General features: G+C 41.0%; 1 protein-coding gene across 3 annotated transcripts in view; it reads right to left on the bottom strand.

Annotated features, from left to right (window-relative positions):
* PLPPR1 (phospholipid phosphatase related 1) overlaps positions 1-14,886 on the bottom strand; it is a 122,262-nt gene that overhangs the window by 16,085 nt on the left and 91,291 nt on the right. For all 3 annotated transcript variants that reach the window (XM_066181853.1, XM_066181852.1, XM_066181854.1), the window contains 2 exons: positions 14,119-14,307; positions 1,786-1,918 (listed from right to left, as the gene is read on the bottom strand). In XM_066181853.1, coding sequence (XP_066037950.1) covers positions 1,786-1,918; positions 14,119-14,307 — 322 coding nt within the window. The remainder of the gene's footprint in view (positions 1-1,785; positions 1,919-14,118; positions 14,308-14,886) is intronic.

Genomic DNA, 14,886 nt, shown 5'->3' with positions numbered 1-14,886 from the left:
TTTCAAAACACAGGTGGAATGTAAAATGAAAAACACACAGTTATCTTCAGTTCCTTTCATAAATTATTTCATCCAACAAATTCTACTTCTCTTGTTTCACTGCAGAGGCACGGAAAAGGTTTCAGGAGAAACCAAGCACACAGTGTAGCTTGAGACAAGGCAAAGACTTCAAGCCTTTTCTAGTCGTATTACCTTCATTCTTCTCAGGAAAACAAACACAGCTGTAAAGCCAAGATTCATTTTCCTAGCATAGTTTTTGTCCTACTACTCTCTGGGAGTCCACTGTCTCATTGCTACCCCTGTCTTTTCCACCAGATGAGAAACAACAGCATGAATGTTTAAGAATAAACTGTAAAAAGAACTAACTGTAAAAAAAACCATACTGAGCAAGTACTTAGCCTCTATGATCTATAGATTTCTAGTGGTTATCTCGCAGGCAAGAGTGTTTGATTGAGACTTTGCAACATGCCAAATGTGCTGGAATAGTCAAAAAGCCCTGAGTGGCCCAGCAGACACTGCTACGTCTTAATGGCAGTTTGTGTCTATCAATATATCCTGAAAGTTATGTGAAATTCAAGTTCAAGGTGAAAGTTTTAATTTTAACTGCATTTCTATGTCTTTTTGTTCCCACCAGCAGCCCACAGACCTGAGTAACAAAACAGAGGTGGTTTGCTTCCACCTCCATGGTAGCAGAAGGCACACTTCACTCTCTACCTTCCATGCACATAGCAGAAGGCCCAGAGAGAGCTGAAGGAGAAGGAAAACCACGGTTCTTCCTCCTTTGCAGCACATATTTGCTGATGACAAATATGCTAGCACAGGGTAAGACCTTCAACTCTGTGCCCTGAGGAAGTACCCCTGCCTGCAGCCAGGGATGTGCTCCATGGAAGCAACATAACACTTGCCACAGCAGACATTTTCATTCCAAGGAAAGCTCAGAAATTCAGCAGTGACAGAGAAGAAGCACCGCAGATACTTTCGGCTTTTTTCCCCCGTTGCTTGTTCTAAGTCAGACTGTGAATTTGGGTTCAGCTCTCTATCAGAGGCAGTGTGTGAGGGTGCTTCACTTCTGAGAGTGCACAAGGAGGGCAGTGCTGTGATGCTCTGTGGGGAAAACTCTTGGCCAGTGGGGAGCCATCTGAGGAGCCACTGGCCCATGCCATCAGCCAGACATCCAATCCTATGCATGAACTTGAGACTCATCATCAGTGTGATGAAGGTAAAGCGGTTTGCAAGCACCAAATAAAGCAACCTCCAAATGGTTTAATGACAGAACTTTATTTCTCAGCAATTAACTCAATGAAAACTCTAAAAAAAAGAAAATACTATGAAAATAATATTATTTTGAAGTGAGCTCTGGGCTTTTTTATGCTGTGCTCAGCTGAACATTATGTGGCAGAGCTATGGATGTTAAAATAAGAGCTGAAAAAAAAAATGCCAGATAGATGATGAGCTGGTGAGGACAAATTTGTAACTAAAATGGGTAGCTCACATAAACTAGCAATGATGGATTTATTCATGTAAGGATTTGATTGGTAGAACTTTTCTTTAAGGGTCTCAAAAAAGCATTAAGTTCAGCAGAATATGATCTAAACCAGCTCCAGCCAGCATGATATGGCATATTTTGAAAGTTACCTTGGAAATCCTGAGGGGATTATCCCTCTAAGGTGGAAGATGCCTGCAAAGATTTCACAGCTTAATTAATTTTGTGAAGTACTTTGTCAGGGCATTTCATCCTGATTTGGTGCAAGCAGGGTCCAAGCTTGCAGTGCACAGGATGCTTACCTATAAAACGTATTATTCTTCGAAGCAGTGGGTTCAGGTAACAGCACTCTCCAGTCAAAATAGTTTTCTCTTGAATAATAAGTGTTTCTCGGGTTGACTTTATGAAATACATGGATATCTCACCAATAAAAATCTGCCAAGGAAATGGAGAGAAACAGAAGGTTAAAAATTACATGAGCAGACATTAAAACATGGCTGACTAGTTCCACCCCACAGACAGTGCTTACACAGCCATGTGTTTTGGGGATACTGCACTTGCACTGAGGGGCTCAGCATGACTGACACACACCATCTCCCATCCTAGAGAGGGATCATTCCTGCAGAGAAGCTGACTTGACTCAGGGGGTGGACTGTGGTGCTGCATCTCTCCCCCCTCCCCTGGCAGTAGTATGAGCTGAGAAATGCTCGTTAAGCCTTGGCCTTGATGAGCTGCACTTGGACTAAGCCCCTGTTGAGCATATCAGAAACACTGTCTGTTCCCAGGAATTCTGCTGTCTAATGAGCACTTGTTTTTCACAAACAGATTTGGAAACTTAATTTTCTTCTCTGAATAATAACCCAAGTGAAATAATAGTTTTGTTTTGAACATTCCAAAAAAGCTACCAACTTGAATTGTGCCCAGTGTGGAAGATTACCATAACTAAAGCCAACTCTCTTGTGACCCTCTAAAAAACAGTTCAAAGTGAGATCCTTTTTGGGCTCTCAATTCCCAGAAGATAAGGGGGTATGTGTATGTCTCAAACACTGATAGTTGGATGGCCATGGAGCCAACCAAGGACTGTTGGCAGTAACAGATCAGAAATGCTGGTAATGTCCAAGGGTTGTTGTTATTAAAACACTGTGAGAAAGAACAATATTTGACTAAATGTTCTATTATCAAAAATGAAGTTTCCACAGAACCACTGATCATCATGTTAACTGTGCTTATGTATTACATATTTTTGTACGATCTGAACATTCATGCTTTCTATAAATGTAATAGCTGCTTCTCATAGGAGTAGAATCATCATTTCTTTAGCACTTAGAAGTAATTTGGTTCTGTTGCACTGAGGCCTATCTACCCTCACTAAAGCTGGACAGAATTTAATCACAGGCTGTAGAGGCAATGATGGTCCACACAGAAGTGGAAACTTCTGAAACTATCAGCTACCATGTTCTGTCAGCAGGCTTTAGAAAGAGAAACTGGGACTCTTTTACAAAGACAGAGTTTGTAATTAAAGTCTTTAAAATAATTAAAAAAAAAAGTGGAAGAAACAAGCTTTTAAGGGGGAGCACTCAAAATTATTATTTTAATACATTATTACAGGACATACACAAGAGAAATCCATAGTGTTAGGGAACAGTCAGAGAAATACCACACAGAAGTGTTTGTGTACACACACACAGGGTGGCATGGACACCTGGAGTTAGTATAAATGTCAAGGAAGTCACCTTAGTTCACTCTGACTGCTGGAATGGTGTTTTGTTTCAAGGGCAACAATTTATCCTTCTTAAGCCAGATGAGCATCCTTATTGATTACTGACATTCAAGCCAAGTATGCTCAACCTCTTAATAATTTTACCCACTGATGGCAAGAGATGTTGAGCTGTAAAATGCAGGTCGATAATGGCATCTGGAGGGGAGCTGATGCATGGGAGCTGCACTGAAATATAGCCTTTATCCCGTTTCACTCCATCTGCTCTTAAGAGAATTGGCATGCAGTTCAATAAGCTCAGCTCATTAACAACAGGCTGGGAATTAAGAAAAAGACCATCTACACTAAAGCAGTTTGAAAGTGACACTCTGTTTCAAACCATTTATTATTTTAATTATTATAATGTTCAGAAGTTTGAATTACTGCTTTGGCTCTCTCCCTGCCTGGGGCTGTACCTACACACTGAGACAATTCACACCCTGAGGGAATTCTACTCTATGAACACATGGGCTACTCGATTTTAAAATATCCTAAAGTTTTCAAATACAAGAGACTTATGTATAAAACATACTTAAAGTCCTCCTGTAACAATACATCCATATTTAATGTTCCTTTACTTCAGAAGTTAATGGAGTATTTTCCTGCTTTAATTCCCATCTTTGTTTCTACAAATCTAGCTGCCTGTCATACTCCTAGCAACTCCCATGTGTGTAGATTAGTTCCACTTAGATTTGGGAGAAAATTTTGCCAGGCTGTAAATCTGTTCAATTCTGTTCCATTGATTTAAGCAGGATTATCCCAGATTTCCTATAGCATAACAGCTCAAATTTTAATTTTTCAAAATGAATACTGCCTTTGATTTAATGCAGAGTTTAGGTATATGGCAATAAAGCTATGTTTGTGTGGTGATACAAAGTGATTCAACACAACTGGACCATTCTTGTCATGTCATCTCTGGCACTGAATTTAGTTGCTAAAATTTGTTTTTCTAGATGCTTAATATGGACTCTCTAGAAAGTCAGCCCTGCTGTTTTCTAAAAATTCAATGGGCAATTGGACACCTGATTCTGAAAGCTAATCTGTCTACATGCAGCTGAATGTGGTCTGAATAGCTCTCAAAGAACTTGTTTTTTTTTTCCTCAGGCATTTCTGAAATCAAGTAACTGCACTGATGGTCATGATTTAAACCCCGATGATGCTGCATGAGCAGGGTCCTCATCTAGCCAAGTAGTCCAGCTGGCCTCCCAGAATCAATCACCGGCACTACTGAGTACCTCACCTCCTGCCAAAACAGAATCAGCATTCCAGGAATGGTTACAAATCAGTTCTATAGCTGATCTCTAAATACAGACTCTATCCAAATAGGGGTGGAAAATGTAAACAGCAAGCAAACTGCTTTTATTTCCATTCGGGAAAACAATGCAAGGTTAATGAATTTCTGTATCATACTGGCTTAATTAGACAGTAGATATGTCAGGAGAATTGCACTGGTTTGAAAGCACAAGTGATCGGCAGTCTGGCATGTAATAGGTAATAGGGAAGCAAAGGTAGTGCACTGGATGTGTTTTTATTCTTGGTTTCCTGAATGCAATAGCAGCTCTTCTACACTAAGGACATATTGCTTGAGAACTCTTGCTCACATTCCATTTCCTATTACTAGCAGGTAAAAATACAATGATGACCGAAAGCCCCAGTATGAATTAGAGTACCTATCCAGCAGTTATTTTTCCTCTGCTGATTTCAACCTCTTCAGTGAGAAAACTTCTTCAATTTTCCCTGCTTTCCCATTACTGGCTGTGTCACCGAATACTTGCCCCTCAATGTTCTGCTCTCAAAGTCCTTTGCTGCACACGCTTTACTTACTTCCTGGCTCACCCTGCCCCAGCAGATGATAAAATTATCTGTCTATTTTCCTCTTCAACAGTCCTTTATCCATGATAGTTCTTCAGCTGGCATTTTCAGACAGTGAAATGTCTCATCTTCCCTTTTCAAGTTCTCAGCACAGCATTAGCACCTGACACTTCCAGCACTCCTGTACACATTACTGACAGTTCATAAATTTAATGATCAAGTTAATCAACAAAATACTGGAACTATTGCTTTTAAAGGGGCATGGAATCTTTTATTTTTCCTATAGTACCTGCTGTTAAGCTCACACAAAAGATCATTTGCACAACTTTGTTAAAAAAATTTTTGAAGAAAACATCAAGAAGGCTCCTTTCTGTGAGGATAAACTAAAATAAACTCTCAAGGAATGTGTATGCGGTAAAACCAGAGGAGGCTCCAGAACAGTGGCATTTTGTAGCTGACCTCCTGAGGTAATTGTGCAGTGGGGTAAGGGTGGGGAGCCGACTTGAAGAGTTGTATTAAATTTAGAAGAGTAATTATTGATGGTGCTGACAGCCACGGATGGGCCCAGCTTTTAACCCCCTTTGTTCCTGTTATCAGTTTTTCTCATTCAGGACATTGGCCTTGTACCTCAGTTCAAATGCTGTAGCAAAGCTGAGGACTGCATTCCTTCTTCACTTCCCTTCCATGCTTTTGCTTACTTCTCCAGCAACCAAAATATTTTCCCTTAGACATGTTTGTCCAAACTCCTGTGCAAGTAGAGTGACAAAATTTGTTTCCTCCTGTGCTAGAGTCCTGCTGCCCCAGTCTCACCTCTGTTTTCTTCCCTTTGAAAACCCACTACAGATTCACTGCAACTCAAGCTGCTCACCTCACTTCTCCAGTGGGATTTGCCTTGACTGTCTCCTTGCTGTCCCACTGCTGCTGGCAAAGGCTGCACTTCACGTTGGAAAATATCCTAATTATATACATATTTTTATACAACTTTAGTTAGTTTTCACAGAATCACAGAATGAACTAGGTTGGAAAAGACCTTTGATACCCTCAACATGTTTGCCTTTTCCCAGGGGGAAAGGGATCAGTTTCTTTCCAGGGAATTGTTCCATCAGGTAAAGGCCTGATTAGCTTAACATCTCAACAGACTGGGAGCAACACAGCAGATACACAAAAACTAACAGACCATCAATTCCAAACAACACCCCCCACCCCCCCCCCCCACTCTGGGAAAGGAGAGAAGAATGAGGACCTAATTAGCATCAGAGGTGAAGCTATCTGTCAGCAATAGGAAATCAAATACTAAGTAACCTGGAACCAATGAATAATAAACCTATGAATATCTATGGGTTTTGACTATAAAGTTTGTGAAAAATCTGCTATGTGTGTCATGGAATGATTTTTTCTACACACCCGGGCTACATGATGATTAAATGATTTCTGTTGCACATCCTGGCCAGAACAACATCCTGGCTAGAAATAAAGTAGTGCCTTGATTCTCTAAAACTAAAAATGTTATTGGAGGGTTTTTGTTTTTCCTGCAGTTTTGGTGACACTCACAGCCTTCTGCCTCCCCTTCACTCACTCACTCACTCCAAACATGAAAGCACCATTTTTGTAATTTTTTGACACTTCCAATGAACACTGGGATTGTGTGGATGTTCCCACTGTTTTAATTTCAGCGGTGTTATAAATGCCTATTATAAAGTTGGCTTTTTGCAAATATTAAAATGAATACTATAGGTATAATTGTACTGTATTATCTTTTATTAACAGAGTTTAGAAAGGTAATAAATGTGTATTTTTTAATTGTAACATAGTGTTAACAGTAAAAAGACTAGGTTTTTTCTTTGTAATATCTAAACTGACCAAACCAGAAGGTATAGAAGACCACCTTGCATTCCTGCATAAAGGCTGCTGACTTTCTGTTTCTTATTCAAATGAAGAGAACCAAAACCTCAGGAGACAAATTTATGAGACCCATGTTACATGACGGAGTGGAGCCACCCACAGATGGATCTACCAGATAAAATGATTGGGGGGGAAACGAAACAGATCAAAGCCAAAGAGAATGTTTGAATCACGCATTAAGGTCTATTGAATATGTAACACAGCGATCCTTAAAAATAGAAATGTGAAACCGTGAAGGTGTGCTGCTGGCTGGCTTTATGCCATGCACCCTCAGCTGAGAAACTTTTGCTTTTCTGTCTCCTAAACTGTCTATTTTTATTTTATTTATTAAACTTATAAATTTTTCTAAGAGAGTGAAACTCGTTTTTCACAAGCGGCAATTCCACATGGGCTAAGAAGCAGGAGCACCAGCGAAGGTGCATGGAAGAGAGGCAGGATGCACCACTGTGCCCACTGATACTGAGTAACATGTGGTCAGAGTGTCATAAGCCACATGCTAATATATCAGTCTCTGAGGGACCAGCCTTCTGCAGAGAAGTGGCTAAAATTAATTAGCAAGACTGCTCCTCAGAGGTGTTTTGTAAATCAAAAGGTTTAATAAGTAAAAATACCAAAATAACAAACGTTACAGAAAGCGTGATAAAGCCATGCAGAGGTGTCTGAGAAATCTCAGACACCTTGCTACAAACACCCCAAAAAGCCTTTCACTTCCTTAGTGCTTCTTTCTAAATACTGAATATTCTAGGAGGGATAACCTGGCTTGCCGCCAATAAGATCACCAAGAGGCTTGGAGTTACACTCTCAGAGCCCAGTCCATGTTCTTGTGCTGGCGCTGAGTCAATTACTCTCAGAAGGGTATGGAAGCTTCCAGGTAAACTTCCTAAAATGTCTAAAGCAAACTGAAACTCTTTCCTTATTTGGAAACATCTGCTGCGGGTGTGTGGGGGATGCTTTACTACAGCCCACAGTTTAGGACTCCCTCAAGTCTGTCTGTGAGAAAGTTACTTCCTTCTTCTGCTTTTCATGAAAAAATACAAGTGATGTCATTTCCTATCACAGCAAGACAATGGAGTTCCTATATTAGAGAGAATTATGTGAAGTACAGACATGATCTGTCTTTCCTAGGTATTAAATTAACGTTATACTGATTTCTGCAAGCTTTTAAATCCTTCAGCTTGTTAACTCTAACAGCACCCTCGTGACACAGTCCTTTTTAACGCCACTTTCTACACTGAAACCCCACCCAGGGACATGCTATAACACACAAAAATCTCTGCAGCAAACAAAACTGAACTTAGATCTTGGGACATCACTGCTCTTAGTTCTGCGCAGGTTTCAGCAAGTAGTATGACATTTCCCAAACCCTGTGCAAGGATGTGTGTGGCTGCATTTTTAATGTCACAAATAGAAAGAACCAAATTAATCAAGCCTACAGCATTCAAACAGCAGCCAAGGGGATAAGTGGATATAAGGAAGGCACTGGCTATGAGACAAACTGCATGCAGAGCACTCAAAAGCAGAGAATAGCAGCAGATGAGGGTCAATTAGCCAGTTTCAGCATGACTCCACACACTCTCCCTGGGAGAAGCAGTACTCTACCAAAAGGTGACCTTTGCAAAATGTTCCAGAGAGTGTTTCATCAGCACTGGGTTGAGCTGTGCCAAAAGCAGTTCTGCCCTTTTGCAGTGTGATGTCTCTGAGGTTTGTATCAAAACAGCTGCAGTCAGGAGAGGGATGCTCTTCAGGCCCTACATGGAAGCTCATGTCTTTAAGGATGGAGATCCCACGGCCTATACTTCAGTGTTTGCCTACCCTCATTGTTAAAGTTTGCCTAATTTTTAATCCATTTAATTTTTTGAAGCTGGTGTCCCTTGCAAGGTTGCCTCCTGTGATTTGAACAGTCTGTTTCCCTCTTCTCCACAGTCCCCACTAAGAACATGGCTGATATTGACTTTCATTTACTGCTGTGAGTTCCTTAATTCCTTAGATCTCCCTCACATTTAGCCTTAGCCCCTGAGGAATACTGATCTGCCATCTTATCTGCTACCCTCAGGACCCAGTATTGACACTGTGAAGCTGAGACACTGCATGGTCAAACGTAGGTGGCAAACACTTAGCAACATTTATATTGAGGAAAGGCACCTTTGAAGGCAAGGGGTAGCTAAGGTCTGCCTTGACACTCTCCTCAGGCAGGGCCCTGACTCAAGCCTGCCTAGGTGGATAGAGGTTTTCCCTGATAAGATCACTATCATTGATATTCCTGAGGATGAGGGACAGGGAAGAGCTCCCTCAGACACCCTCTTGTCTATGCCATCACACCCTGGACAGGTATTCTCAGCCCTCAGGAATCAATAGTGTATTTTGCAAAACCACACAAGACAATGAAACAGTGTCTTCAGCTGAATGTTGCAATGCCAGCTCACTTTTAATTTTCCAAGGATACAAACTCAATGAGCTCAATCTGCATTCAATTACTCACTCCATTCTATTTTGGAGTGGGTGGAGGTTGTTGTTTAACGAAAACAATAGCAAAGAACAGTTCTAAGTACTTTTCCAGAACAAGAAAATTGTTTTATAGTTTTGTTTCTTTTTTTATTTCAAGTCAAAAGTGTTGAAATCCACAATGTATATTCTAGCTTGCTCAAACCCCAAAACTGTCTTAGTGTTGTGCTCAAAAACCTCATACACTGTGGTAAAACTACCTAAAAGAATTATACTTAAATTCTAATGAAGAGAACACACATTTTCCACAGCCCTGCATTGTTCCTCACAAACTGGCATGTGGCTGGCACCACCATACTGTCCTGGAGAAGCTGTCAAAAGAAGTGCCTGGAAGTGTTGCACCAAACCAAGAAAGTGTATTTTTATTCTTTCAGAATGGTGTGCAAATAGCAGAATATAAACATTTACACAGGGCACACATTTGCCTCAGTCCTTTGTATACCAGCTCCTCATTCACCACCTCACAACCTGACAAGACTCCAGAAGAGGAAGGCAAGCCACCAACTGGCAGAGGATACAGCCTGCTGTGCCAGCACAGGGTGAAACGTGGTGGACAGCCCGCTGTGGCTTCTTGCAGCACCATCACCAGCAGAGCCTGGTGATTCCTGCCTGAAGAAGTTGGGAAGGAGCTGCTGTAACAGAGCTCTGAGCTGCCTCAGACATTCTTGGTTTTCCTGGTATCTGCTGCTGAGCAGCCACAGGAGAATTAGCCAAGACAGGCAGAGGTTCCCTGGCTTCCCTTACAGAAATAAATCACTGTAGTCACATGGCTGTGCTAAGTGAAAGGCCAGGAATCAAGACAGAAAAGGAGAACCATCTAGAAGAATGATGTTTCTGAAGTTTGAGAGGTAAGTGCAGATTGTAGAGAGAAGCTGGAACAATTTCCTGCTGCTTCAGATCAACAGTGTAATTCAGCTTAATTAATTAATTCATAATCAGACTGGTCTGGTTTGACTGGTTCCAACATTATCTGAAAGCAAATACCTTTGCACAAATTAAGAGCATTGGATAGTTAACAGATTACATGTAGGCTGCTACTTCCAACCTGGAAACAGAAGGAAAGCAGCTGAAAACAGTGCCCTTGAAACTTTCTGCCACTATTCAGTATTCATTTCAGTGAACTGGCTCTGTTCCTAAGCCTCTCTGCTTCTCTCAGGTGGATAGATAAATCAGATCAGATGAAGCAGAGCAGGCAAGTGCTGAACTCTGGAAGGACTGTTTAGTACCAGCTGGGGAATTGGCTGCTTTGCAGTAAGCTCATAACAGGGAAAGCAAGTCTTCAGGGACACTGATGAATGTGGTAGAGTCATCCCAGAATATTTTTAAGGAAATGTTTCAAAACCAACAAATTAAACTGCACAAAACCAGGCCAGTCACATTTATTTTGCCACTAAAAGTGCAGGGAAATGCAGATACAGTGGTACCAACCCACAGCAGCACTTCTGCAAAGTGCTCTCAGAAATAAAACATATGTACTTGTTTTCCCCATGCCCACTGTTGTAACCAAATGACAAAGACACAAAGATATTCCATTAAGTTCACAAAGATGTTCCCTTTTGGCTTGCAAGCACTGCCTCACAGCTATGCTGAAATCGTGGCTTTGAGTTCTCCCCAGACGTATGCGCACAGGACTGCACTTAATGCTGCTTGTGTCAAGGAGCTTGTACAGATCCCTAGGATACCTTCCATAGCTCCAGACGCCCTTTAGGAAAGTATTGTGGGTTAGTACCTAGCTGCTCCTGGGTTCCACCAGTAATTACTTCTCTCATGTCACGAGGTATCAGGACAGTGATAATCCGAGGGCAGATCAAAGATCTGCCTTCAGAGAGATCTGATCAGAGAGATCAGATTGCTGCTGCATCAGACCAACCATTTGCCAAATCAACCATTTTGCCATTAGGAACGGAAGCAGTAAGTGTTTCGCAGAGGAGAAACAAGTAATTGTTAAGGAAGGATTGATATTACCTTTGACTTAAGTCATGTCTTCATGATGGAGCTGCACAATGTTGGTGATTCTTCCTGAGAGCAAAGTGTAGGGAATGAAGCTACAACTTAATTGTCAGTGAATGCACACAATGCTCCCTCCCATGATACACAGTTGTGTGGGTTCTTTTGTTTCTGTGAGGTTTTTGTAGGGTTTTTTTAAAGAGTACAAATCATTACGGTCTAAATAGAAATGGCTGCATTTGCTCCTTGCACTGAAATCCCTGGGACATTCGATTGGATCAAATATTTCTTCCCAGGCTGTGGGCAGACTGAGTGAGAAGCAACACCTATTTGGCTACAGGATGACAGATGGGGATACTCACACTCTGAGCAGACTAACCAGCAAGGAAGTGAAATACAGAGTTTAGGGAGAATCTGAGCTCACTTTCTCATTTATAAGCTTTTTATTGATGACCACTGCCAAAATTCGGTCTGCAGAGTCAGCTACAAACTGAAGCAAAGTGTGAAAATACTGTGCAAAGAGAAGAAGGTCTCTCACGAGAAGGTGGGAATGAGAAATAAAGTGAAATTACTCCTATAAAGATATTGTGATGAGCACCAGTCAGGAAATACACAGAAAAACATACCTCTTACATATGCCTTGGTTGAAGATTAGCCCAATATTAATTAATAGGACATGAAATAATTGAATTATGTATTAATAATACAATACAATTATACCACTAATTACAATTTTTGATCAAACAATGCATTAATAAAGACTACATTAAAAATGGAAATAAAAATGTTTTCCCAGGGAAGTTTGACCTGCTGTCTCCTTGAGGTTGTATCTAGAGATCACTGGTGCAAAGCGTGGTGTCAAGAGCCCTGTGCTGACCCTGACCATGTCTTCTCTGTGTGGAGCAATGTATCCAGTGTAACATCACAGCACAGCCCAAGAAGCAGAGTTTACCAGTTATATCCAGCCCTGGATCCTTTCACCCAGGGTGATGATGTCCTTATGGATCCAGGCTAGCATTTCTTCACAGTTTGCATGGGATATGTTAGTTCACACAGTCCAGCTCCACACAGCACTAAGCTGAAGGTCTCTTCAGCACCCAACAACTTTACCTGACATTCACTACCTTTCATTCTTTGTGTTTAAAAGGGCTTTAAGATTGTGAAGTCTGACCATTAACCCAGCACTTCCAAGTTCAAGACTCCAACTTGGCTTTTCATAAAGACTAGTTATCAGGAAAATTACTTCTTGAGTTACTAAAAAGCAAAGAAATGCTGATCCAGTGGAGCAAAACTTGAAAGGTTAGCATCAAACTTTGGCAGAGCAAGGACTTAAACAGAAGATCCAAATAAAGAGCAACACTTATTACCCAGGGTTGTATCAGTAGTCAAGGGACAAACCGTCCACTAATGCCATTGCTCTGGAATCAAGGTATGGTTGTCACCCTCCAGCTACCTTTACAAAAAGCACTTGTGAAAGCTACATCCCTGAACACCGGCACTATGTTGATGGGGGAGTTCCAAAATGTGGGGGGTGGTTTTTTTTTTCCTTCATTTTCAAATAATCTATCACTGCAGCACAAAGTAAGATGAAAGGCTTGACATGCAAAAAGATCCAATACACAAAATAACTATGTTACTGTAGATGTTTTTTATAAACTCATGATGTAATCCACTTCAAAACACCTGGTTGTTTTCAGAAAGTGTCCTGTACCAAAACCTATAGCCTCTTCTGTAGATCCCATTCACACTTCTTACCACACTTTGTGACAAGAACCTGATTTGATGCACTAAAATTACTCCAGAACAAAACTTAAAATAGACTATGGTGAAGCATTCACCATTTAAAAGTAAACATGTCATGTACAGATTTAATCAACTTTTGAAAAGGATGAAAAACAAAATTAATATAAGGAATAAATACTAACAGGGAAGAAATAAAGAAAAATATCTGAAATAAAGTCCAAAATCACAATCTGACAGGAATTTATCTGTGTAATTAACAATTCAGCAAAGCTGGGGTTGTTGGTGAAATATGCAACTTTCTGTGTGGAAAATGGAAAAGGGCTGAAGTTTTGCTAACCAGAGACTGCAATAAATTGTTTGGCATTGTATGTACTCAGCTAATTGAGTATTTTCATCTCTGTAGAACAGCTACATTGCAGTTTACTGGCTGAAGTAAAATAGTAAAAGTAGTGAAGAAAATAAAGTTAAGTGACTGCTGAAAATAAAGATATTATAAACAAAAATGAAACAGCATTCATATTTCTCTTTGTATTTAGCATCCTGCTCATCATCTAAGCCTTTTAAGGCCATTCAGCAGTCCTTTTAATACAGCAGGAAATAATCCCGGATATACTGCACATCTGACCTGGATTTTACTTCAGCTTTATCCTGTTTTCTTATTTCCAGTAATAAATAACCTTTGCATTAGAGCCTCTCTGGAACCCAGGAAATTCACAACTAATCAGTGAAGTAAGAAAGCTATTGTAAAAGGCTTAACAAGCTCTAACCCTCACTCTTGCATTGTGATTACCACAGAATAATTACTTCTGGAGATAACTGATGAAGATCATACTAGGCTGAGGCAAAACAGAGATCCGGATAAGTGTAAATCAATTACAGCTGAACAGGGAGGCAAGGGGACAAAGATATCACAAGACTATTGTTATTATTTATGAAGTGGTCACAGGGATTTCAAATAATTCCTCATACTCACAATCGCTGTTGGAGTTGAAGCCAGCACACAGTACAGCACAAGTGGAGAAATGAAGCTCTCGTCCTCTGTCCCAGGGTATGGTTTCATCAAATTGCCATCCTGACAGAAGAAACCTTGGATATGCACCTGAAAAGTGTCAGTGTACTCAAAGTAGTAGGCGAGCAGAACAGTCCCAGCCATGATGACGAGCTGAAAATAAAGCATAGTCACAGAGAGCTGTTAGTTGCTTTTTGAACAGATGCAGCTGTGCCTGTGAGCTACTCTGGTCCCGTGGACCATCCTCCCCTCACCGTCACTCTGACAACCCATGCCGTAATAGTGTGTGAGTGTATGTGTGTGTTTTGTGCCTTTGCTTTGCACCAGCTGTTACATAAACCTTTTGGCAAACGACACTAATGAATGCCTCAGATAGGAGCAGGTCTGCACCGCAGTGCACAGGGGGACAAGAGCTTTACAGCTCAACATTATCAAAGGGCATATGAGTGTCAGCGCAACAGGGATCGATGGCAGTTGCAGGGCAAGGGGCAGTGTGACAGGAGACAGCAAGAGTGACAGTTAAAACCTGTGCTCAGTGGCAAGGAGTGGGAAAGGATTATTACAAAGCCCAGAGGAAGCTAAACCCAAAACGCTTCCCTGCTGCAGCTGCAAGCCTGTGCTGGAGAATGTGCATGTTGTGTTTATTCAGACGAGCCCTCTGTGCCCAGATGAAAATACATTCAGAGGAAGTCTTCTCTCCAGCCATTCACCTTTCCCTGGAGCTGCTTCTTT

The sequence above is a fragment of the Chamaea fasciata genome, unplaced genomic scaffold, assembly GCF_029207755.1.
Source record: "Chamaea fasciata isolate MVZ Bird 193981 ecotype frontalis unplaced genomic scaffold, bChaFas1.0.hap1 SCAF_4, whole genome shotgun sequence".
NCBI classification, from domain to species: Eukaryota; Metazoa; Chordata; class Aves; order Passeriformes; family Sylviidae; genus Chamaea; species Chamaea fasciata.
Note: the sequence above shows the minus strand (reverse complement) of the source record. Positions and strands in the feature narration are given on the sequence as shown.